This window comes from Thermothelomyces thermophilus, chromosome 6, assembly GCF_000226095.1.
Source record: "Thermothelomyces thermophilus ATCC 42464 chromosome 6, complete sequence".
NCBI classification, from domain to species: Eukaryota; Fungi; Ascomycota; class Sordariomycetes; order Sordariales; family Chaetomiaceae; genus Thermothelomyces; species Thermothelomyces thermophilus.
Window position 1 is genome coordinate 1,875,532 of NC_016477.1, and position 23,459 is coordinate 1,898,990.

The 23,459-nt window shown below is 56.8% G+C and overlaps 8 protein-coding genes across 8 annotated transcripts; 6 read left to right on the plus strand and 2 right to left on the minus strand.

Moving 5' to 3' along the window:
• Nucleotides 1-2,073: 2,073 nt before the first annotated feature.
• Nucleotides 2,074-4,199, plus strand: MYCTH_2120773 (uncharacterized protein; the record flags this gene model as incomplete). Its single annotated transcript, XM_003665997.1, has 2 exons — nt 2,074-2,109; nt 2,667-4,199. 2 exons carry the CDS (start codon nt 2,074-2,076, stop codon nt 4,197-4,199), a joined length of 1,569 nt encoding a protein of 522 aa, XP_003666045.1.
• A 482-nt stretch (nt 4,200-4,681) lies between these two features.
• MYCTH_2310408 (uncharacterized protein) lies at nt 4,682-5,126 on the plus strand. Its single transcript, XM_003665998.1, has one exon. The coding sequence runs from the start codon at nt 4,786-4,788 to the stop codon at nt 5,098-5,100; it is 315 nt and encodes a 104-aa protein (XP_003666046.1). The 5' UTR covers nt 4,682-4,785; the 3' UTR covers nt 5,101-5,126.
• Nucleotides 5,127-5,679: 553 nt separating this feature from the next.
• On the minus strand, nt 5,680-9,517 carry MYCTH_2310410 (uncharacterized protein). The gene is made up of 3 exons (XM_003665999.1): nt 9,286-9,517; nt 6,962-9,150; nt 5,680-6,862 (listed from the first exon to the last, which is right to left on the minus strand). The coding sequence occupies exons 2-3, from the start codon at nt 9,084-9,086 to the stop codon at nt 5,934-5,936; spliced, it is 3,054 nt and encodes a 1,017-aa protein (XP_003666047.1). The 5' UTR covers nt 9,087-9,150; nt 9,286-9,517; the 3' UTR covers nt 5,680-5,933.
• A 2,422-nt stretch (nt 9,518-11,939) lies between these two features.
• MYCTH_98107 (uncharacterized protein) lies at nt 11,940-16,964 on the plus strand (the record flags this gene model as incomplete). The annotated part of the gene is made up of 5 exons (XM_003666000.1): nt 11,940-12,158; nt 12,246-12,805; nt 12,854-15,549; nt 15,837-16,537; nt 16,695-16,964. The coding sequence occupies 5 exons, from the start codon at nt 11,940-11,942 to the stop codon at nt 16,962-16,964; spliced, it is 4,446 nt and encodes a 1,481-aa protein (XP_003666048.1).
• A 1,078-nt stretch (nt 16,965-18,042) lies between these two features.
• MYCTH_60632 (D-amino acid oxidase-like protein) lies at nt 18,043-19,418 on the plus strand (the record flags this gene model as incomplete). The annotated part of the gene is made up of 4 exons (XM_003666001.1): nt 18,043-18,065; nt 18,120-18,257; nt 18,339-18,436; nt 18,537-19,418. 4 exons carry the CDS (start codon nt 18,043-18,045, stop codon nt 19,364-19,366), a joined length of 1,089 nt encoding a protein of 362 aa, XP_003666049.1. The 3' UTR covers nt 19,367-19,418.
• A 213-nt stretch (nt 19,419-19,631) lies between these two features.
• Nucleotides 19,632-21,270, plus strand: MYCTH_2310419 (glycosyltransferase family 58 protein). Its single transcript, XM_003666002.1, has 3 exons — nt 19,632-19,831; nt 19,902-20,146; nt 20,233-21,270. Exons 1-3 carry the CDS (start codon nt 19,639-19,641, stop codon nt 21,133-21,135), a joined length of 1,341 nt encoding a protein of 446 aa, XP_003666050.1. The 5' UTR covers nt 19,632-19,638; the 3' UTR covers nt 21,136-21,270.
• Nucleotide 21,271: 1 nt separating this feature from the next.
• MYCTH_2310421 (uncharacterized protein) lies at nt 21,272-21,734 on the minus strand. The gene has a single exon (XM_003666003.1). The coding sequence runs from the start codon at nt 21,641-21,643 to the stop codon at nt 21,284-21,286; it is 360 nt and encodes a 119-aa protein (XP_003666051.1). The 5' UTR covers nt 21,644-21,734; the 3' UTR covers nt 21,272-21,283.
• Nucleotides 21,735-21,750: 16 nt separating this feature from the next.
• Nucleotides 21,751-23,350, plus strand: MYCTH_2310422 (uncharacterized protein). Its single transcript, XM_003666004.1, has 4 exons — nt 21,751-22,209; nt 22,280-22,843; nt 22,939-23,087; nt 23,143-23,350. Exons 2-4 carry the CDS (start codon nt 22,353-22,355, stop codon nt 23,274-23,276), a joined length of 774 nt encoding a protein of 257 aa, XP_003666052.1. The 5' UTR covers nt 21,751-22,209; nt 22,280-22,352; the 3' UTR covers nt 23,277-23,350.
• Nucleotides 23,351-23,459: the final 109 nt, after the last annotated feature.

The following is a 23,459-nucleotide window of genomic DNA, read 5'->3' on the forward strand; positions in this document are numbered from 1 at the left end:
ACAATGCTACTCCCAAGGGGAAAATCCTCGTATTATACACGATATTATACGTGAAGAGAACTAGTAGATCGTTCCAATCAGCTACTTCCTTGCCAAGCATATTAGGTGGTTAGAGGCTACATTTACGTATAAGTTCAGTATTATAAAACTATAAAGTATTAGTACGGTAGCCATAGCGATATAGGTAAGTTTGCTCTAATATTTTTCACCTCCTTACTATTATTAATATCCTATACTAGCTGACTATCCGAGCGTATAGTTGCTTATACTTACGAAAATACTACTAGGATGTACCCTACAAAGTAATATTATATCTCTTGTACAAATGGTCGAAAAAGTCTATCGTAGTCGCTTGGTCTACTTTTTTAATTACGTCGAGCTATAGCCCTAACCTAGCGAAGTTATAATACCTCGCTCTTAGTTAGCGACCTATCTAGCGATAGTAGAGAAGGAGACCTACCTCTTCCACTTCCGTAGCACGCCAGCAATGTTGGATTTCGTACAGTCGGCATCCGCGGGGTTGATAAAGCCAATCTTTCGCAATCTCTCGCGGCGCGCGGCGCGCTACGCAGCCGTGAGCGGGACCTTCCGCTGCTTGGCCTCTCGCCGCCGAACCTCTTGCTCGGTGAAGTGTTTGATAAAATCAGCATGATGGCGAGCTCCTCCGCTAGGGCGGACGGGTGCCATGCTGTTGACTTGGGGGGGGGGGGGGGGGGCTGAAGAGAGATGGACAGGGTTCCGAGGAGCGAGATGGAGGGGGTGGTGAGTCGGATGTGTGATTTCGAAAGCAAGAGTCGGTGACTCGAGAAACCCTACGAGGGGGAGGGAGCTATATTTAAGCTGCCGGCTATAGGAACCAAAAACGGCCCTCGAGGGCTAAGAATCCTGGATTCAGGGTGTTGGAAACAGAGTTGCGAGTTTCTCACCTCAGCAACTTGTCTGCCTGCATGCCTGCAGCGCATGTAGGAACAGGTGGGGTTGTGGGGCCCCTGTTGGGAGTGCAGGCCGGGCGGCAGGTATGTACAGGGTACTTCATGGGGACCCTGCGCCCGCGGCGCCCCTCACTGTCGAGGCCGTCGAAAACGGTGACTCTGCCCTGCCAAATTCGGCGGGCAGAACAGCGCTTTCTCGACTTACACTAATGTGTAAAGTCATGCAGTCATTCTGGCATGCCTGCTTGATCAGTGGTTGCACAAAAAAAAACCCTTCAAAACACACACGTCCAGCATTATGAGCGATTTTCAGTGTAATTATACGGAACAATGTCAGAAGCGTGCCGCTGGTTGCAGTCAGGCTGGGCCTCTTTCGCAGCCCGGAATTCGAATCTTCCACACGAACGCCGCCGCTCGCGCCGCACCATGGTGAGTTCTCCGGCCCGAGTCTGGACTAATTAACCGCCAAGAATAACTATAGGATGCGCTCAGCCCAACCAAAACGCCTGGACCACGTTCCTGGCATCACAGCCGCACGCTGACCGATGCCAAGACGGGTACCCCTCTCGCCTTGTATGCAGGTGACGGACTGCATGTGTATGTAAGGTACATACTTGTTTACTGTGAAATATTGTTGGTTGTTGGGGCGACCTGAAACAGCGAACAATATTCTCCGCACTCAGCAGTTCCTGTGGCGGCGATGAGGGGTTCTTACGCAGGATGGCTTCAATTGCGAGGTGGGGTGAATAATCTTTAGCAAAGGTGGGTAGTGATAGTCGTAGGTATGTACATACAAGCCGATGGTGCTCGAGGATTTACAGCAGGCAGCTAAGATAGGGGGTCACCGGGGCCAGGCCATCCTACAAGGAAGAGGTTCAGGAGGTATTATAATATGGGCCAAGGCAGCCGCATTGCCTGATCTCGAGATCTCGGCAGTTTGACGTTGTGGAACGTGAGAACGTGATTGCTGATATGATCTACTGATGTGCGCTCGAAACGTATCCGTATCATGGTACAATCGTCGGGCTGTTGGCTGTGGGAAACGCAACTCTCATCGGCTTCCGGGGATTAGGTCCATTCCAGGTGCGGGGGAGGGCCAGGCGTTGACGGTGGGGCTCCGTGAATCCCGGAGGAGGAAAGAATGGGTGATTTGGACGAGTGGGTTGTGCTGATTTTGGTGTGTGGGAAGCCATGATACGCTGTGCCACAGACCTCTCTTCCTGCCAAGGCTTCCCGAGTTTGCAGGCACCAACAAGACGAACAGGCAGTCCCGGGGCCGTGTTTCTTATCTTCTGGTTTAGTCGGCCCGTGCGATCCTACGCAGCTTGGCAGGACGCAATGCAGAGATCCGCCTTGCATCCGCCCCCGAACGGCAGGAATCTTTCCGGCTGTCATCCTCAGGTTCCACGTGATGTTTTGCCTCCCCTCCCACGAAAGGAGGCAGCGCAATCTCTACTGCAGTGTAATTCGAGGCAGCATAGACTTTTGAGATCCCACGGCTGTGTAGTCTTCCAAGTGTGAAGACCTTAAAAGAGCCCCTCCTGGGGCCCCTTCTGCTCCGTGGAACCATGCGGCATCTTGATAGTTTCTCCCTCTTTCTTACCGGTCCCTCAACTGGCTGACCGGGGGGGGGGGGGGGGGGGAGGGGAGGGGTGTCGGTTGACGCCACCTTGAACTCGATGTCAGCTCCAACAGCAGTTCACGGCGGCACCACGCCGCTCGCTGCGCTGACAGCCGTATTTACGCCCCCCCTGTCCCACTTCCTGGCTCCTGACGACCACCTGGTCGTTTTCTCAGTATCCGCCCTTTCCAACAACGGGCTCGGCATGGTGCGACCCGCCTCCGTGGAGGACCAACATCGCAAACGCTGGCTTCCATTACTACTCGCCCGCCATCTGTCCCCGAGGCTTTGTTGTTGGTCCCAGCTGTGGCATCATCACCAAAGAGCGGACAGACGAAGGCTTCCCCGCCATCGCGACGGGAGAGACAGCCGTGTACTGCGTGCCCAGCGGTTTGACCTGCACCACCGAGCTTACCGATTATCGTGGTGGTGTCCGGGGATTTGCGCGTGACGCCACTGCACTCGGAGCGCTCTTCACCTTTGGAGCAGCCATACAGATTCGATGGGTGGCGGCAGACCTGACCAAACTCGAGACACATCCACTCACGCCGGGCCTACGACTTGCAACAACCGGTTCCCAGGAGACGACACGAGGCCCCGTGATGGGGCCTACTATTACCATAGACCCAGCCACCTTGACGACCGGCGAACCAGGTAGGCAACCGGCACCGGACCAGGGAGACACCGACACGGTCCTGTACACGGATGCGAACCCGAGCAGCCCGGTGTCTCTCACACTAATATATGACGACCCGGAGCCGACGAGCAGCCTCGGACCAGCAAGCAGTGCTGCGAGCGGCTCGGGCGGAGGAGGACTCGGGTCGTTGGACCGGCCAACGAGCATCGTCGTCATTGTCCTGGTCACGGTTATCGCAGGCATTGCTCTCTGGATAGGTGCATTCCTTCTGGTTCGGCAGCAGAGAAAAAAGGCTGCTCGGCGCAAAGGTTCGCGCTCGACCAGGGAGGGAGGAGATGATGAGACCTGCCTGGAGAACGGGCGTCGACAAAGGGGACCCGCGAGACCAGCGGGACCTGCGGGAAGCGCGAAACACGCGAGGAAGCCTTCGGGGGCGACAAAGTCAATAGGGAGTCCTGTGTCCGAGCTGGATGCTACTGGGACGCCGGCGATCGGCAGCACACCGAACCCGGCCGAGCTCGAAGGCGACCTGCTCATCCAGCCTCCCGAAAGAACGACGTGGGTGCACCAGAGGCTGTGGCTCAAGAGCCCAGCGCTGCTGCAGCCGCCGCAATCCTCGCCGCGGTCTCTGCTGTCCACCCGGTCGACGCGTCGGACAATTCGAGAGTCGTTTGGCGAGAAGGTCAACGACCCAGCCGCAGCATTGGGGAGGCTCAAGATACCAAACCCGCTCGCCATCGGGCGGTCGTCGCCGACCTCGGCAAGCCCGAGCACCCGCAGCTTCTGGAGGATGCCGCGCAGCCTGAAAACAACAACCACCACCACCACCACCACCCCGCCAGCGGGAACGACTGCAGCGGCGAGACGGAGTGCTCAATTGCCCAAGCCATCACCAAGGTCGGCCCACAGCGTCAGCGTCAGGGCGTCGAGAGCCAGCACGCCGGGCCGAGGAAAACCGGGATGGCGGGAGGACGGGCCTAGCAGCACTCAGAGCGATGCAACATTGTGACACAACCACGTTTGAAGATGATGGATGTGGTGGGAATGAAATGGCCGGAAGAGGCGACGACGATCAAAGTGCTTCTTCGCACCGAAGGAACCACTGCAAGAAGTCTTGGCGCCGGAAAGATAAGCCCCGATAAGGCGTTGCCCCTCCATCCGAACCCCGTGAACCCCGCCGACGACATCACAGCTCGCTCATGCACCATATCGTCGACGACGGGCTCGCCGGGGGGGAGGGGGGGGAATGTGAAGTACATACCAACCTACTTACCGACCTATATTAGTTCGCATTCCTTCCTCTCTATAGCACGGTTTCTTCCTCGCCCTGGATGGAGAGCTGGAGAAATCAGGCAGCTTTCCTCCTTCCTCGATAGGTACATACCTCGCATACCTCATCACTTTTTTCGTCAGAAAAGGAAGGAAGGACCCTTATTTGCCAGCACTGCTCGCCAATCTCATTATTCCTCATTTGTACAACCATTCCACCCTTTCATAGGTCAACTCAGAGAGGCACCCAACCCGCTCTCGTTCGGCGCGCTACCTCGGTACCTACCTCATAACTCGCGTTTCTCTATAATTACTCCTACAACACAATGTCGACAAATACCACCACTTCTTCCCAACCAGGCGACACCGTCGCGGACCTCGCCTCCTCCCTGATGAAGCAGCCCTCCCGCCACGGTACCACCGCCGACGGCGCCGCCGGAGAGAGCAGCGGCGACAGCAGCAGCAGCAGCAGAAGCGCCGCCTTGGCCCGCGGCATGTCCCACACCGGCTCCTGGGAGCCCGTTCTCGACCGTCGCCAGAGCTGGGACGCCCAGGAGTACAAGCACGACCTGCTCAAGCGCCAGTACATGGACGGAGAGGGAACGGCGCCGGGCAGTATGGGCGGGTTCAGCGAAGCTTAGCTGACTGCATCCTAATATTAACCGGGTTGTTTTGTGGGGGGGGGGGGGGGGGGGGGGAAGAGGCAAAGGGGGCTGCCACTCTGTTCTGGCTGATGTGCTCTTTTTTTTTTGTCCATTTTTTACTTGTCATTTTTTTCCTTCTTACTTTTACTTTCTTCTTTCTCCATCATGCTGTATTACTCTTTCATGAATTTGATCTCGCCATTTTGACATCATGTATGTACACTGAGACTGGGGGACTACAACTTGTTTCTTGTGGATCGTATTTGGGTGGTCTCACTCTGCCCACTCGCCACCCTTTTCACACCGCGTTTCAACGCTGTTGACGACACGACGAGACAATGTTTCATTTGTCACAAGTTATAACTTGGGAGCACGCGTCTAGCTTGGTGCAAAGGATTGAACGCAGTCAAGTCACTTGTCATATCATAAAGTAACAACAGCCCGACGTTTTGAGGAAAAAAAAGCCCAAGCTTGTTGGATTAGCCCCTTGAGAAGCTATCGTGAAACCCGTAAGAACACCCTCCCAATTCCAGACCTGTCCCTTTCCCGTGGTATTTAGCAGTCTGATCCGGCCCCTAGTGTATAAGCGAGAGTATGACGCCAGAATGCCTATCCTTCCTTCCGTCTCAACCACACAAAAGAACAATGACCGAAACGCATAACCGCATGCTCCATGGTGCCTCGTGTGTGCCCACAAAAAAAAAACGAAGCAACTCCTTACCGACCAACCGATATGCAACCAACACAGATCAGAAAAAAGAAAAAAGAGCAATCGCGCTGCCAAGTCGACCGTGGAAAACCAACATCCCAGAAACTCCCAAGCAAGCGACTCAGAAACCCTTCGGCCCCGTTCCATCGATGCCGCCATTCCTAAAGTACTCGCTCACCACCCCAACGGAGTACGCGCTCCCGGCCAGGCACGCCGCGCCCATGGCAACCTTTTTGGGCAGACTCCGCTTCCCCTTCCTGCCCACGATCCCGGCGGGAGGGGGGGTCCTCTCTTCGCCGATGGGTGCTGCGGCGGCCGCGGACGCGTGTGGAGTGCTGCTGGTGGCTTCCGCAGCAGCCGGGACGGCATCGCGCACCTTGCGAAAAATGAGCACGTCCCCGCTCCCCGAGACCATCTCAAAGCCCTGGGCCTGAAGAGGCCCGAAGTGCGGGAAGAACTTGGCCGGGTTGGAGATGCGGAGGAGAATCTCGGCTGGCGTCAGCGGGGCGGTGCTCTCGCGGACGGTGGACGCCGTTTCGGCAGTCCTAATGCACTCCGTGGTGGGGTCGTAGACGAGAACTTTGTAGAGGACCGGCGAGGTGGGGTCGGATTTCCTGGAGGAGGATAAGCGCCCATCCCCCGAGTCCTTGCTATTGTAGCGATCCAGCGCGGGTTGAATGGTGCTTTCGGAGGACTTTTGCTCTAGTGACAGAGGCGAAGAGGAAGCCTGGGGAATCTCGGTTGCCCAGGACTTGGAGAACTCCTCTGGAAAGTCTCGGACGTAGTTTCCCGTCAAATGTCTCCGCTTCTGGTCACGATTGTTCTTGATGTTGGCCTCTTGGGTGGCTTGCTTGTCCGCTTCCAAGGCATCAGATTCGGCTGCGGCCTGGGCCATCAGTTCCTGTACCTTTCTGCGGAAAGGTTTCTGCTCCTGCTTGGCGGTGTCGCCGATGGGGCTGTCCTCCACGAGGGTCTGGCCAGTGCCATCCGTCTCGACAGGCTTCCCGTCGGGTTCACTCCACAGCACGGCCTGGTATTTGCGCAGCTCTTCTGGATCATAGTCCTCGTAGGCTGAGTTAGCCTCGGTCGGTGCACTCGTTTGGTGGTGACGAAGGGTCCCGTATCCCTCGATGTCCGGGGGATTCTTACTTGGTTCAGATCGAGGCAACGGCCGCGTTTCGGCGTCCTCGTAGGTAAAAGCCTCATGGTTGGCGAGGTCCTGAGCCTCTCTAGCCGCCTGTGCCTCGGGAGCATATTTGCCATCAGGTTCGTGGCTGCGGAAAGCCCGATATCGTTGGGTTTCGGCTGGAGAGACTGAAACATTATTTCTCAGAGCGTACATCCCATCCGGCTCGTGGCTTCGATAGGGTCCGTACGTGGCCAGCTCGCCGGGATCAGGCTTTTCCTCATTGTAGTTGGCGGCATACTTGCCATCGGGTTCATGGCTGCGGAAGGCACCGTACTTGAAGAGTTCGGCCTCGTCCCTAGGCGGCTCAACGTAAGAAGCTGCATACTTGCCGTCGGGCTCGTGGGAAAAGAAAGGTTGTTGGTACTTGGCCAGCTCTTCGGCGTCGTACTCAGGCTGAACGTGGTTCGCGGCGTACAAACCGTCAGGCTCGTGGGCGAGAACGGGCTTCCGGTACGCTGCCAGCTCCGCCTCGTCCGGGGTCTCAATATACTCGGCCGCATCCTTGTACTTGCCGTCCGGCTCATGGCTGCGCACAGCCCCGTACTTTGCCAATTCTTCAGGATCCACGGAGGAGGTACCCTCAGCTTCGAGTTTGTACTTGCCATCAGGTTCATGGCTCCGCACAGCTCCGTACTTCCTCAACTCCTCGGGATCCACAGACGACTCCGATTGAAGTTTGTACTTGCCGTCCGGCTCGTGGCTGCGCACAGCCCCGTACTGCTTCAATTCTGCCGGATCCACGGAACTCTCTGATTCGAGCTTGTATTTGCCGTCCGGCTCATGGCTGCGCACGGCCTTGTACTTGGCCAACTCTTCCGGATTCACTGGAGATTCCGAGTCGAGCTTGTACTTGCCATCCGGCTCATGGCTGCGTACAGCGCCGTACTTCCCCAGTTCCTCGGAACTCACGGAGGACTCGGCCCGGTCGTTCGCCTCGGCCTCTGCCTGGTGGGACTCGATGACGCCGTGATTGTCCAGCTCTTGTGGCTCGACAGCCGCCTTCGACTCGATCTTGTACTTTCCGTCTGGCTCGTGAGCTCTGACGGGGCCATACTTGTCCAAGTCTTCTGGTTTCGCCGGTGCTGCTGACTCGGCTTTGTACTTTCCGTCGGGCTCGTGAGCTCTGACGGGGCCGTACTTGGCCAGATCTGCCGGCTTTTGTGCTGACTGCTTATCCGCCGGCTTGCCGTCGGGTTCTTGGTATCTGACGGCTGTGTAGCGATGCAAGTCCGGATACTCGGGAACATCCGACGAACGGCTCCACGAGGCGGCCATGGACGTGGCCGACGCAATGGTATCGTCCCGGTGCCACCGAACTTCCTTGTGCTCCAAGTTAAGCGTGTCCAGGAGGGTACCATGAGGCGTGCCGTAGTGATTGACAAAAGGAAGCTTCTGTGTTCCGGACGTGGGGCTGTCAGAGAAGACGGGAGTCCGGGTCTTGTCGACTTCGGGCGGTCTGAGCGACCCAAACTGAGAACGATACGGCATGGTGGTCCTGACAGGAATCTCCGCTCCTCGGTCCGCGGTGGAGTAGCTCGTGTCCACTGTCTTCCGGGGAACCTTTCGGTTTGTGATCGGATCGATGACATAGTCGGAGTTCGCGTCCTCCTGGCCGGACCGGCCGGTATTCTTGGCCGACTGGCTCTTCGCATCACCGAAGAGTAAATGTTCTAGAGGGCCCCTCTCGGCGTCCTCGATATTCTGCCCCGGCCGGACACCGGTGGGGTTATCCGGGGTCTTCTTGGGAGCGGCATCCGTGTTAAGATAACGCCCTGCGCCGAAGCGACCCCGGCATTCGGGCGACCAGTAATTGTGTACAACTCGTTGTATCGTCGACTTGGCATATTCGGCCAGAGATTGGTTGTCCCACGCTCGCCGGCGGTAGAAATCCTCGCGATACCTGTGGGAATGGTGGCGGATGTAAGGTTCTAGGTAGGACGACAGGCGGCCGAACTTATAACCTCGTGTTTGCTGCCGATTGCCATGGGAGACGGTGGCGCTCCCAAGCGAGCCGAGAGCGACGGGCCGGATGGACTTGGGCTGCCGACCGCGACGGGCGACGGTAGAAGCGATACTCAAAGACATGGTGAGGGGCACATTCAAAGCACCAGTAACATGCTACTGGCGAGAGCTGAGGCTACCTGGCGTTCTACATACTCGTCAGTAAATGCGAGAAAGGCTGTCGAGGTAGGAGAGCATTGGGCAACGGAACGCGGTTATGCAATGATGGCATCAGCCATGGCGGCGACACGTGGGAAACCGTGGAACCCTGCTAACGACTTACATGACGAAGGCCACGATTGGCCAAGACTGATGTCATGGGAGAGCGTGCGCTCGAAGAGAAAAAAAGAAGATGGTGACGCGGATGTTCACGAGAAAGTGAAAATGGAGCTTGTGGTAAATGAGAGGAGGACGGGGAAGGAGATGCTCGAGTAATTAACTGCGCGTTTTCTGGTGCTGACTTTGGTGCCTCAAACATGAGGGATCGTGGACTTCCTAAGGTTGGTTTGCCTTGCCCGGGCGATGATCGCCCCGCCTGAATGCAGTGGGTCGCCCGAGAGAGCCAACCAGCAGGGCCGCTTGTGCCGGTCGCCGTCCCTGATTTGACGGCTGCGGTTATCACGGCTTGGAAGACCCTGAAAACTAGTGGACCCTTTTTGGCCACCAGCCACTGACGTCGCGGAAGGCTGCCGGGAAGTCTGCGGGGTAGCGCAGCAGCCTGACACTGCCGGCGGGGCCTCACGCGAGCGGCTCACGATGATAGCCATTCAGAGGAGGGGTCAGCCACAACGTGTCCATCGAGGAAAGAACACGGAGGAAGTCGCGGGTGCCACTCAAGAATGATGGGTTTTTGAACCTGATTGACTTTTGTTCCTGTCGTTCAAACTCGTCATCGGTTGCTCCCGCCCGCGGGACACAAGAACGCGGAGCAGCCAACCCGAACCCTAAAGCTCCTTAACAGGCAGGCGTGCTCCTTCCACCTCGTACATAATTACAGAGTACACCACCAACTCACAGGACCCCTTTCACAACGGTGTAACCATTTTTAAAACCCCACAGAAACTATCCATACTTCAAACCGCCAGGATGCGTGTTGCATTACACTAGTTTCGAAACGTCTCTCGTGGTCTTCGTGGTCATGCTGACTGTTCAGGGGTTGAAGGTAGGTCCCACCTTTATGATGTCATCTTGCAGGCGCCACCCTAACCGCTTTGGGCGACTCACAATTGCGGCATCCGCAATCATGCGATTTTCACCCACGGCCTCCCTGCCAGTTTCACAGCATCGCCGCCGACACCGCCAATTATCAAGAGAGTCTCCCGTTTCACAATTACGGATTTGGAGCGTGTCTATTCCACCCGGGCGGTCACGCTCAAGGAATGGGCCGCACCTTCACCTGCAGGATCCTCGTCTCCTGGGGTGAGTAGCATGGTCTGCCGAGCATCAACTAAGCAACTTGTGGCCTCGTTACCACACATATGGAGGCAACGTGCATCTATCTGTGCGTAGCGGATCAGGATGGTTGCTGCTGGAAAGCATGTCCGACTGCTTTCACTAGGAGCCACTCGCAAAACTAACTTTACCTTATGCTTACACAAAGATCTTCGTTCGACAAGGATCCCACATGTGCCGCTCATTTGTAAATCCACCTGGCGAGTAACCCAAGTTTATCGTCGCTACAGGCCTAACGGCAAGTTCCTGTTGTCTTATGTCCCTGGTGAGGTTTCCGACGAGGATTCAGCGCTGCTCAGTCCTTGTACTCTGACTGGTGACGGCGCCAACACCCTGGTAGTCGAAAGAGGAGAGCTGGCGTATCGATGACCGCGTAAGCGTTTTCCGGGCATCACAATACCTCCACAGAGTAGGTTTTAAAGGGTGATCTCCGCGGACTGGCCTCAAGCGTGTCATGTCGAGTTCTTTCGAGACCTGGCAACCATTGTGCTGTATATATGGATGCTTGCGGCGGGCGTTGTCGATGGGAATAGTTGGTCGGTCATTGCGCTGTGACGACGTGGGAACTGGCTATTGAGAATGGGCAACTGGGGCCGTAGACGCATCGTGGGAGTGTAAATAACACCGACAGTATCGGCTTGGCACTCTTTTGGCGGTAGGGGAAAGAACGGATGAGAGCAGATAACAGTGGTTGAATGAACTGTATGTAAAGGTTGATAGGGCGAAGTCCTTGGAGTTCTAGACTTTCTCGCGGCTTTTGCTGCAAGCACTGGGATCCAGGCACACGGAAGGGAAATTTGCCAACAACTTGGTACACAGGGTCTACTTGGTATCTTTTACATAATGTGGCTCGAGAGGATGATGCGAAACACGTACCGGATTACTTCAGTCTTTGGTTGAACTGCGTAAGTATTGTTACGGAGCGTATTGTTACAGCTGCGTAATCATTCACTCGGCCAAATGGGTCATCAATCGTGCCCCGCATCACGTGGCTCTTGTATCCTGGAAAGAGCTTGGACGCTTTCATTGCCCCGCCATCGTGTTGCCGCCGAATCAGTCACGCCGAACTCTTACGCTGTAGCAGGACAGGAGCTGTCGCAGGAACTGCAACCGCGCTGAATTGGGACTTGCTGTAGGCTGTCGTTATCAGGTCCATGGGGGCGTCTTCACAAATAGCTCACAAAGAGCCCTCCTCGAGAGTTCATGTATGCTGTGCGCATCAATTGCGACACTGAAAAAAGACGGCGGGCTAAGCTTCCAGTAGTCGCAGCAGAGCGGATCGGAGGGGTACTGTTGTTTCTGATGGAGGCGAGCCGTCTCCTTTTGTTCTAGGGTATGGGAATATAATTACCCCTAAACATGACTTGCGAGGAGCTGACGAGTATCCTTCAGTTACCAAGGAGTCCTCTTTCTCTTTATTCGCCCCGGAAACCCCCGATCTCATACCCTTCCGAGGCTAGACCGCGCCCACCTCGATCCAAGACAATGTTCACGGGAAGCAAGGTGGCCCATGGGGGCGGATTTGGCGGCTTCCGCAGCTCGTCGACATCACTTTCCTACCTCGCCCCGCCTCCTGATTTCACTGGGATCCCCCATGAGGTCGTGGTTGCCTACAAGAACCTCACCAAAAAGGACAGTACAACAAAAGAGAAGGCATTACAGGACATACTTGGCTACGTACAAACCCTTGGCGCTGAGGGTCGGGTTCCGGACGAGCCAGTGATAGACGTATATGTTCGTTGTTTCTTCCGAGCCATTCCCGTCTTGAACGCCGCCCTAACCGGTGCGTAGATCGAGCTATACCCTCGACTATCCGTCGACGACTCCGCCCGCGTCCGAGAGCTCTCGCACCAGCTGCTCTTCCATCTTCTCAACTTGGCAAAGAAACGCATGGCGAAGAAGCTGCCCGCCTTTGTCGGACCATGGCTAGCCGGAGCCTTTGACCGAGACAAGCGCGTGCTGAAAGCCGCTGCCGATGCGCTTGCCGCGTTTCTACAAACAAAAGAGAAGGAGGAAGCATTCTGGAAGGCGGTTCAGGGCCGAGCCCTCGAGTTTGCGACGGAGGCGATCAAAGAAACTCCAGATACTCTGAGCGATGAGAGGGCAACCACGAAACAGGACTCGGACGCGAAATACTACCGCGTTGTCGGTGCCAGCCTAAACCTGGCCCTGAACTTGATGCGGAAAGGTGATGTTGGTGTACTCAAAGACGGATTGGCTGGCTATTTGGAGGTGGACGCACTGTGGACAATGTCAACAGCCGACGATGCATTTGTGCGGAGAGCTTTTTATCAGTTCCTGGACACACTTCTGACCATCAGGCCTGACATCTTGGAGCCGCGGCTACAGCAGGTTGGCAAGGCGCTCGTTGCAGACAGCATGAAAAAAGGTCAGCCAGGTTCAGCAACCGACCTCCTGAAGGTCCTGATCTCCTTGACAAAGCGCTTCCCGCAGGTCTGGGGCACTCAGAAGCACCCGCTGCAGCGACTGCAGCAGTTCGTCGCTCAGGGTTCTCAGGGCGGAGCAGAAGAGTACTGGCAATCCTTGGATCAGCTCCTCCAGGTCCTCCCCAAGAAAACGCCCTCTCCCGAGGTGGTATCGACCTTCCTCGGCTTCATGCGCAAAGGGATTGCGGAGAGGCTCGAAACCCGTACGAGTCGGTACAGGGCCTTTCAGACTTATGCGCGCGTGTTCGAGGTCTTTCTTCACGACTTGCCTCTCACCACAAGTCTCCTCGAAGAGAACCTCTCCAGCGTCAGTCGACAATACCTCCACCCCACATCCGAATCGTCGCTGCCGTCACCGCCACGACCCGAGCCTCTCGCCGATGCTTGGATGATTGTATCAAGGCACTCGGATGACGAAACGTGTGGAGCGGTGAAGGAGGAGTGGCACAAGTTGGGAACTGCGTTCCTCTCTCGCATGTCCAACTCGCTGCCCGAGGTTTCCGCGGGGTACCAGAACTCCCAAACATCCATTGCTTCGGAGGGAGAGCGGTGGTTTGCACTCGCAGCCAACGTACTTTCTCGGGAGGGTGGCGAGCACACGTCGCTCTTCAGTGTCATCGCGGAAACGTCGACTAATGTTTTGCGTGGGGCTCTGGACCTCTTGACCAGGCGAAACTTCAAGCCCTTCGGGGCTGCCGCTGTCATCCAGTCGGCATTCAGACACTGCCCTCGTCTCTGCGCCGAAAGCAACCTCCTAGCGTCTCTCTACCCAGCCGACCAAGCCGAAATTTACGGCACCGTCGTTGCGTCCCCGTCGCTGCCCTACTTAGTCTCGGGCCTGAACACGCTTTCAGAGGGGTCACACGGCCAATTTGAGAAGGTTTGGGTTTCACTTGTCGAGGCAGCCCTTCGCCTTCCCGATCGCCCATCCACAATATCAGCTATTAGGGTGTTGATTGGGATTCCGTCTGTTGCCACATATTCCCAGAGCCTTACTGGCCTTCAGAGTTTCTCCGTCTCGGCTTGGAAAGAGTATGCAGATGGCGGAAGCCAAGCGGGATTGCAGGATCTATGCGAGGCCACATTATCTTACGACACCCTGGCGGAGGAGTCACTGGACGCCGTGGTAGCCGGCGTCATATCCAGTCTTGAAGCCCCAGAGACGGCAGGTCCCGCTCTTGTTGCCCTCGAGTTGGTCCTGAAGAAGAAGCCGGAGCTCTTGTCATCCAAGGACGATCTCCACGTGCGGCTTGTTACCATTCTTCTCGCTCTTACTGAGCTCTCCGAGCCCCGATTGTCCGAGAAGGCAAAAACATTAAGACAACTCCTCGGAGCGCCACCATCTGGGCAGAACCCCGTCACCAGAATCTTGGAGCAGCACCTTAGCGATGCTAACCCGTCCTCTCTCGAAGTTGATACTTTGGTCCAACAGGCGTTGTCAGCCCTGAACTCAGGCTCTGTGCCCGCCGACGACATCTTTCCCAGCTCGACTGTCTGGATGAAAGAGCTCTCTCCCTTTCTCAGGCGGCCTCCGCCTCCATCATTGTCATTGACAAGCAGCATGGGTGGTGCATACTTTCTGGTCCAGGGAGATCCAAACGCAAAACCTCCGAGACCGCGCCGGGATAGCAGCGGGCGTTCGGTTCCCGCCAGGATGGCTCTGTTCACAGCCAAGCTCCTCTCGTCTGGCGTCGCCTTGTCCTCGTTACCGCCCGAGTTCCAGCTGGAACTTGTTTTCCTGCTCTGTCTCACGGAAGCCATTTACGAAGATCAACTGTCCGCAGCTCAGACTGAAGGCTTGTGGGCTCAAGGCTCTGAGAGCGAGCCGGACGCCCGAGAGTTTCTGGATCTGAACTCTGCAGCTGTTCGAGCTGTCCTTCAAGTTTGTGGGGATTGGAAAGACTGGGACATGTCAGGAAACTCGCTCGTAGAGCGTCTGATCAACTTCATGCTCCACGAGGCTGTCGGCCTGAGCGCTGCTGCGTTCTACGCCGCGAAATCTCTGAGTTCCCTCTTCCAGCTCCTGGTACAGACCCACGGTGGGCCGCCTGCAAATCTCGAGAGCTGGTTGCTCAAGTTGGGAATCATGAAAGCGGCCCCTAATACGAGCTTGGCCACGGCTGCCTTCCTTACAGGCTTTGGAGAAGCGCTTGCTTCTTCCAAAGTCACCGCAAATTTCTGTGCTCGTCTCATCAGCGAGCTACCGGGATTTGATGGCGTCTCTGACCGATTTCCCCGGGCCCTACCATCCTTGGCTTTGCTCAATCTCTGCATGGACGTCTACGAGACCGGGGCGGTTCCAATCGAAACGCGCAAACAAGTTCTCGCCCTCCAGCAGCTGACACGGTGGACGGGTGCTCCAGAGGAACTTGGTTACCAGGCGGCCGCCGAAACCTGCAAGGCCATTTCTCGTCTTCTTCCGGGAACTAAGGATACGTACGGGCAATACTGGGAGCAGGCGATCGAGTACTGCCTCTGGCTGTGGAACAAAGCCGCCAAGGACAAGCATGAGGAGCGGCTGTCATATATACACGCGTCTTTGAAGTTGATGCAGGCACTCCACGCTGTCGATGAGCCGAATGACGACCTCGAGGAAGCCCTGGCGAGCCACCGGGATGCTGAGACTTCAGCGCTCATTGCTCTCCTGGGCACCCCACAGGAAGCGACCTCGAGCCTGCCAAGTCAACTCGTAGACGCGCTCATCGCACGGGCCGTGGCCAAGATTCCAAATGTGCCCCTTGCGGATCTCGGCGACATGTACGAGGCCGTCGCATCCGGATCCCGCGAGATCCAGAGAGCCGCATTTGGGTTGCTGCACAAGGCCCTGCCTGCAGCCCAAGAGGACATCAATCTTGCAGTCGTGCTGGACAAGAAAGGTATTTTTTTTGTCCCGTTATTCTCGCGAAGGAAAAGCGAACCATTCTGACCTCTATAGCCGCTAATCTTCCGGATGAGTTGCTGTCCCTGCTTCTCAACGCCCCGAACCCCGAAGACTACACCGACGAGGACTTGGCTCAGTTCCCTGTCGCGATACGCTCGTACCTCCTCGCCTGGCACCTCGTGTTCGACGCCTACAGCAAGGCCTCCTTTAGGGTCCGCAATGACTACACGGAAAACCTCAAGAGCGGCAAGCATCTCGACCCCTTGCTCCGCTTCCTGGCCGATGTGCTCGGCCACGCTCTTGGTCGGGCGCTTGATCTTGACAAGGAAGGGTTCACGGCGGAGCATATCCGCTCTTACAGCATCGACCTCGCCGACTCAGAGCCGGCAGAGCGGGACATGAACTGGCTTCTGATCCACCTCTTTTACCTGATCCTCAAGTACATCCCCGGGTTGTTCAAGATGTGGTATCTGGATTGCGCTTCAAAGCAGACCAAGAACGCGATCCAGTCGTGGATGGAGCGGTTCTTCTCGCCCCTCATCATTTCGGACGCCCTAGACGAGGTGGTCGAATGGTCATCCTCGCAGGAGGCCGGAGATGGGGACACTGAGGAGATCATTGTCAAGGTCAGCAAGACATCGCGAGAGATTACCGCGGGATACCCGGTGGACGACGATGCAGCCACTATCTCCCTACGCGTGCCGACATCGTACCCGCTAGATCCCGTTGACGTGGTTAGCGTGAAGAGGGTTGCCGTCAAGGAGGACAAGTGGCAGTCATGGCTGAAGGCTACGAAGGCCGTGATCATGTTTGGCGTAAGTTTTTTTTTTTTCTTTTCCTCTCCCTCCTTTTCTTCTTTCCTTCTTTTTCGTCCAAGAGGGACATTCCTATGATGCTAACCGTACCCTACAGAACTGCAGCCTCGTTGACGGCCTGATGGCTTTCCGTCGCAACATCTCGCTCGCGCTCAAGGGCCAGGAGGAGTGTGCCATTTGTTACTCGATTATCGCCCAGGATAAGACGATCCCGGACAAGAAATGCGGTACATGCAACCACTTCTTCCACAAGGTGTGCCTGTATAAGTGGTTCCAGAACAGCGGCAGGAATACTTGCCCGTTGTGTCGGAACGGGATTGACTATCTGGGTTCGGATACCAAGAGGAGTCGGCCGGAGCATGAGTAGCACCTGGATTGTTTTTCTCGGGGGGGGCTGGTTGCGGAGGAGCGTTATATAGAACAAAAGTCATAGATGGCTGAGCTGATGGGAAAGCTCAGCTGGAAATCATCAAAGCCATACACCAAGCCTTAAGTATGTCACGCCTTGCCTGCCATCTAATCACAGCCCAGCCGTCTGTCGAGTCCGTATGAACCTGGAATGTGTCTGCAGCCACGTATGTCCAGTGCATACATACCTACATCCAACGGCGGCTTCTCCAACGTCCAAGTCGCTTCTTGATCTCTTTCAACTCGAAATAGTTGGACGGCATGCCCCTCATTCGAGACTTTGGTCTAGATGGTTATCTCTTTCTTTCTTTAACACTGCTGTTAGCTTAGCACGTGAGCGCAAGCGGTTGGTCTGGCTGCGGCTGCTGGGATGAGAGCCGAGCAGATAGTTGAGCGGATATGCAGCTCTGCGAGCGGTCAGGCGGGGCGCAAACAGAAATGCAGGGAGGAGAGGTCGCGTGGCTCGATTCGATGGACGAACAAGACAGATCGGACGACGCCCATCGTGGTCTGGACTCCTGCGGCCACCAGCGCTACCGAAACTGACACGAGTTTATTCGCCGAATCCTACCGAGTCGGAACAGTCATCTAAACGGATTCCCCAGCCACAATGGAGACAAAACAAAACAAAGCAAGAAGAATAATTCTGGGTTAAGGTTTGAGTTACTCTGTTGCCCAAAAGACGGCTTCTGCCGACTTGAGCGTCGTCCTTTTCGGCCTGACAGTTGAACGGAGGCCGATATGCTCTGGGTTCGGACGGAGCAAGCCGAGTCGGACCCGGCGCTGTTCTCAATTTGGTTATTGCGGGTGTCATCGGGCCACGGGGTGCGGGGCGGCCTCCACCGATAAACGGACGGATATCCCCGGATGTCGTGGATGTATGTACACTGCTGTACATATTGATTACTCTGCTAGAAGTACACAGGGGAATTATAAGAAAGCGCGTTCTCCTGGAACGTGTCACACCACCAACGGCCGCCTCTACTCATCTTCTCATCAGGTGTCTTTGAAAGGGGTTTCCATAGCCAGCCACCAATATGCCCACCATCGTCGTCCTCGGGTAAGTCGCCGACACCGGAGAACGGGCGCAGACTCACTAATTGACAGACGACAGCGCCGGCGTCAGCGGCCTTACGTGCGCGCTGCTGCTGGCGAAGCAGAAGGGCAACACCGTGACGGTCGTCGCAAAGCACATGCCCGGCGACTATGACATCGAGTACACCTCGCCATGGGCTGGTGCCAATGTCCTACCGTACGTTACCGAACCACCCCCCCCCATCCCCCCACCCCCAGCGGGACAACCGACCCTCTCTACTAACGGGCAATGCCATAGAATGAACCTCGAGAAAGACAGCCGCTGGGAACGCCGCACCTGGCCCGAAATGCGCCGTCTGGCGGCCGAGGTCCCCGAAGCCGGGCTGCATTTCCAAAGTGCGTTTGCTCCAATGGAACCCCATTGTTCAACGCCTGTCTTCTCTTCGGGCGCTTAAGCTGACCTCTGCAATGCTGCAATGCACAAAAAACCGAACAGCCGCCCGCGTGCTCCGCCGCAAGGTCGACGTGGAAGCGGGTCTCAAGAGCGCCCTGGCGGACGGGCTGTTCCAGCTGTCGCCCTGGTACAGGGAGGTGATGGACAACTTCCGCGAGCTGCCGGCGTCGGAGCTGCCGCCGGGGATGCACTCGGGCGCCGAGTTCACGTCCGTCTGCATCAACACGGCCATCTACCTGCCCTGGCTGGTCGGCCAGTGCGCCCGCCACGGCGTCGTCTTCAGGCGCGCCGTGCTCAAGCACATCTCGGAGGCGGCCCGCATGAGCCACACGGGGCGGAGGGCCGACGTGGTGGTGAACGCGTCCGGCCTGCTGGCGTGCCGCCTGGGCGGCGTCATGGACGCCAAGGTGCAGCCGGCGCGCGGCCAGATCGTGCTGGTGCGCAACGAGGCGGCCGGCGTCATGCCCACGACGAGCGGCTGCGACGACGGGGACGACGAGGTCGTCTACGTGATGCAGCGCGCCCACGGCGGCGGCACCATCCTGGGCGGCACGTACCAGAAGGGCAACTGGGAGGCCAACCCGGACCCCAACGTCGCCGTGCGCATCATGAAGCGCGCGGTCGAGACGCACCCGGAGCTGACGGGCGGCAAGGGCATCGAGGCCTTGGACATCATCCGGCACGGGGTCGGGTTGAGGCCGTGGAGGGAGGGCGGGGTCAGGCTCGAGAAGGAACTGATCGACGGGACGTGGGTTGTGCACAATTACGGCCACGCCGGTTGGGGCTATCAGGGAAGTTATGGTTGTGCCGAGAGAGTGGTGGAGCTAGTGGACGAGATCGTAGGGAGGACGAAGTGCGAGTCAAAGTTGTGAACTCAAATGGCATGCCAATGGTATACTATAAAGAAAAATATTGGTATAACCGAACCCCAAAAAAACCACCTCGAAATTTGTGTTTAGTTGTCAACTTGATTCAAGGAAGGAGTGGTTAGACAAAGCATATGTTACCAACACAGTGGAAGGCCAGAACCCAGCACCTGCTGCCACCTGCCAAGAGCCGACGCTTTCTCGCCCAGGTCCCTGTAATTCATAATTACTTGCATTAAGCTTCGTGTCAAGCTCCAGCGCAACGCGTCCACAACGGCATGACCCGAATGCGTTCGTCGCCCAAGACGCCGACGGCGACCATGGCGGACCAAAATCGACCAATTCACATCCGCGCGACCCGGCTCGTCTTCGATATCCTCAACGGCCGCCATGTGCTCTCCAAGCTCATTCCCCCACTCGTATTCCTCGCCGACGCGCTGCTCTGCGCCCTGATCATCTGGAAAGTACCTTGTAAGTCGGGGCCCCGTTTATCACCACCAGCCTTGGCGATCCGGAACGCATGTTGACCGCGCAGAAAAAGATACCGAGATCGACTGGAACGCCTACATGGAACAAGTCGCCCAGATCCTCTCTGGCGAACGCGACTACACAAAAATCCGCGGCAACACCGGACCCCTGGTCTACCCCGCGGCCCATGTCTACATCTACACCGGCCTTTACCATCTCACCGATGAAGGGAGGAATATCCTGACGGCGCAGAAACTGTTTGGGTTCTTGTACATGGTCACGCTAGCGGTAGTAATGGCGTGTTATTGGCAAGCAAAGGTACCGATACTTGCAATCGGACAGAGTGCGGGTGGTTCGTTTAATAAGGCCTCTCTGGTGGCCGGCTGACTTTGGGAAATCAATAGGTCCCACCGTACGTGTTCCCGTTGTTGATCCTCTCCAAACGACTACACAGCATATTCGTCCTGCGGTGCTTCAACGACTGCTTCGCGACGCTGTTCCTGTGGCTTGCCATCTTCGCCCTGCAACGACGCGCCTGGCGGACCGGAGCGCTGATGTACACGCTCGGATTGGGCGTCAAGATGTCGCTGCTGCTTGTCTTGCCAGCCGTGGGCGTTGTGTTGCTCCTCGGCGCTGGCTTTGCGACGAGCCTGCGGCTCGCCGCCGTCATTGGGCTTGTGCAGGTTTTGATCGCCGTGCCTTTCCTCTCTAACAATCCCTGGGGGTACCTAGGCCGTGCATTCGAGCTGTCGAGACAGTTCTTCTTCAAATGGACTGTCAACTGGCGGTTTGTAGGGGAAGAGGTGTTCCTCAGCAAGGAATTTTCACTTGCATTGTTGGGCCTCCATGTCGCCGTGCTGGCCATATTCGTCACCACACGGTGGCTCAAACCCGCACGGAAGCCAGTGTCCCAGCTGATCGTCCCAATCCTGCTCGGAAAGTCGCCATTCACGGAAGAGGAACAACGCGCGGTCTCTCGTGACGTCACGCCGCGGTTTATATTGACCTCTATCCTATCAGCCAATGTCGTGGGCCTCCTCTTTGCGCGGTCCCTTCACTACCAGTTCTATTCGTACCTTGCCTGGATGACCCCGTACCTTCTCTGGCGCAGCGGCGTCCATCCAATCCTTCAATACGCCATATGGACTGCTCAGGAATGGGCATGGAACGTGTACCCTAGCACGCCCATCAGCTCAGGCGTCGTTGTTGGTGTCCTAGCCTTGACGGCGGCGCTGGTTTGGTTGGGCGCTCGAGAAGATTGGGAACCGAGGAGGGTCCTTCTAAAGGGTGAGGCGGCAAAGCGGTAATAGGGCGACTGTGTATCGGAACAGAATAGGGGCCATCATGATCCTTCCTCCTCCGAGTCACTGGGTGGCAGCTTGCCGACAGTTGAGTCCTCGTCCTCGTCCTCGCCGAACGTGTTCTTGACAAACTCCTTGGGCCTGTGCAGCGATGTTAGAGGCGACTCGGAAGCATACGACAAGCATGGAGGACATGCCAGTAAGGCTGCTTTCGCCACTCCTTCTCTTCGCGCACGATGTTGATGATTTCGCCCACCACCTTGCTAGCCTTCGACCGCTCGGCCGCGGACGCCAGATCTACCAGCACATACCCGCCGCGCCTGATGAAGATGGTGTTCCGAAACTTTGGCTCGAGCTCGACGAGGACAGGCTTTCCGTTGGGAAGCTCGCATGTGTAAAGGCTGTTGCCTTCGGCCTTTTGGACGCGCGCAACGAATTGGGTCTCGGTAAGCTCGTCGGGAGGGGTCGCTGACTCCTGCGCTGCAGCGAGGACAGCACGCTTCGGTTTTCCCATGTTTGTCGCGAGTTTCGGTTCGCTTTGGGTGAGCGGAGAGCTTCCGTCATCAGACGGCACGCAATGACCCCCGCCATGGAATTTTAGACTTTGGTGGGGCCCCTTTTCTGCCCCTCAACGCGAAAAGCCCGCGCAACGCCCCACGTTGGTGCCATTACCGGCCCTCCTGCCATGTGATAACCCCCTACATTCCTTCCATCACTCCCCTTTCCCTTGCAGCATCATGCAGGATCCAATGAATGATAGGTCCTTCATCGGTGGCTCCTCGGAAGGCCGCTCGAACCCCCGTTGTCAGCGCCGGTGCGAGATTATCCGACTCTCCGGCAGCTCGGGGCCGACACCGGCACCTCACTCCCGGACCCCCCTCTCTGCAAGGGCCCATTTTAAAACGGCACAATGGCTGCCGAAGGGTGCGGCCAGGGAGGATGATCGACAGCGCGGGCCAAGACCAGTTAGCGGGGCCGAATGTCGCCTTCGTCCTCGTCTCCTTCTCTTGTGAACCAAAGGGGTCCAAAAGTTGTTCTCTGCCCCAACCCGTGGTCGAGGTTGTCTAACTTGGTCTATCGGTATTTAAGCCCTGCAGCGAGGCACGACTCCCGTCGTCTCTCCCCAGTTCCCCTGATAAGTTCTCGCAAGTTCGAACTCTCCGTCTAGCGCCCGGTCAAACCTCATACTCTACTCCTCGTCACCGTCTCGCACAGCCGTCACTATGGGGTCGACATTGCCCATCGCGCTCCCCGCGCTCAAGACGAACCCCAAGTTCATCTTCTTCACCGACTTTGACGGTACCATCACCAACCAAGACAGCAATGACTACATGACGGACAACCTCGGCTTCGGCACCGAGCTGCGCAAGAAGGGCAACCAGGACGTGCTGTACGGGCGCCGCGACTTCCGCGACTCGTTCCAGGAAATGCTCGACAGCGTCAAGACGCCCTTCAACGAGTGCGTCGACATCCTGCGCAAGAACATCACCCTCGACCCGGGCTTCAAGTCCTTCTTCGAGTGGGCGCGCGAGAACAACGTGCCCATCGTGGTCTTGAGCGGCGGCATGAAGCCCATCATCCGCGCGCTGCTCGCGCACTTGATCGGCGAGGAGGCCGTGGATTCCATTCAGATTGTGAGCAACGACGTTGCGCCGAGAGAGGGAAAGAGCATCAACGAGGAAGGAGGGTGGAAGATTGTCTTCCATGACGACAGGTGAGTTTTTTTTTTTTTTTTTTTTTTTTTTTTGGCGCAAGACTTGATGTCTGGTAATTACGTGTGAGCCAGGGGCACTAACGAGCTCTTGACAGCGGGTTCGGCCATGACAAGTCCCTCGAGATCCGCCCCTATGCCCGGCTTCCGGCAGAAGAGAGGCCGGTCCTCTTCTACGCCGGCGACGGTGTGTCCGACTTGTCGGCCGCTAAGGAGACGGACCTGCTGTTTGCCAAGGCGGGGCGTGGTGCGTTGCTCCTGTTTTCGTTTGTGTATTAGTGTCGTGCTGACCGCCAAAGCAGATCTCGTCACTTACTGTGAGAACGAGAAGGTCCCCTTCAGAACGTTCCACGACTTTTCCGACATCCACAAGACCGTCAAGGACATCGTCGAAGGGAAGCTGACCGTTGCGGAGGCTGCCGTTGGCAGGAAGTGAGCTACATCACCCGTGCGGGCTCACGGGCAAGACAACTAGTTTCACATCCAAGATAGAGCGATAGACGATAGACGCATTTATGAGACTTAGAAGATTTCTAGAAACACGAAATACCGGTCCAGCTGAACAACGCAAAGAACTTCAAACATCAGGCTCGCGAGTGAAACCCAGTTCCTCGCTCTT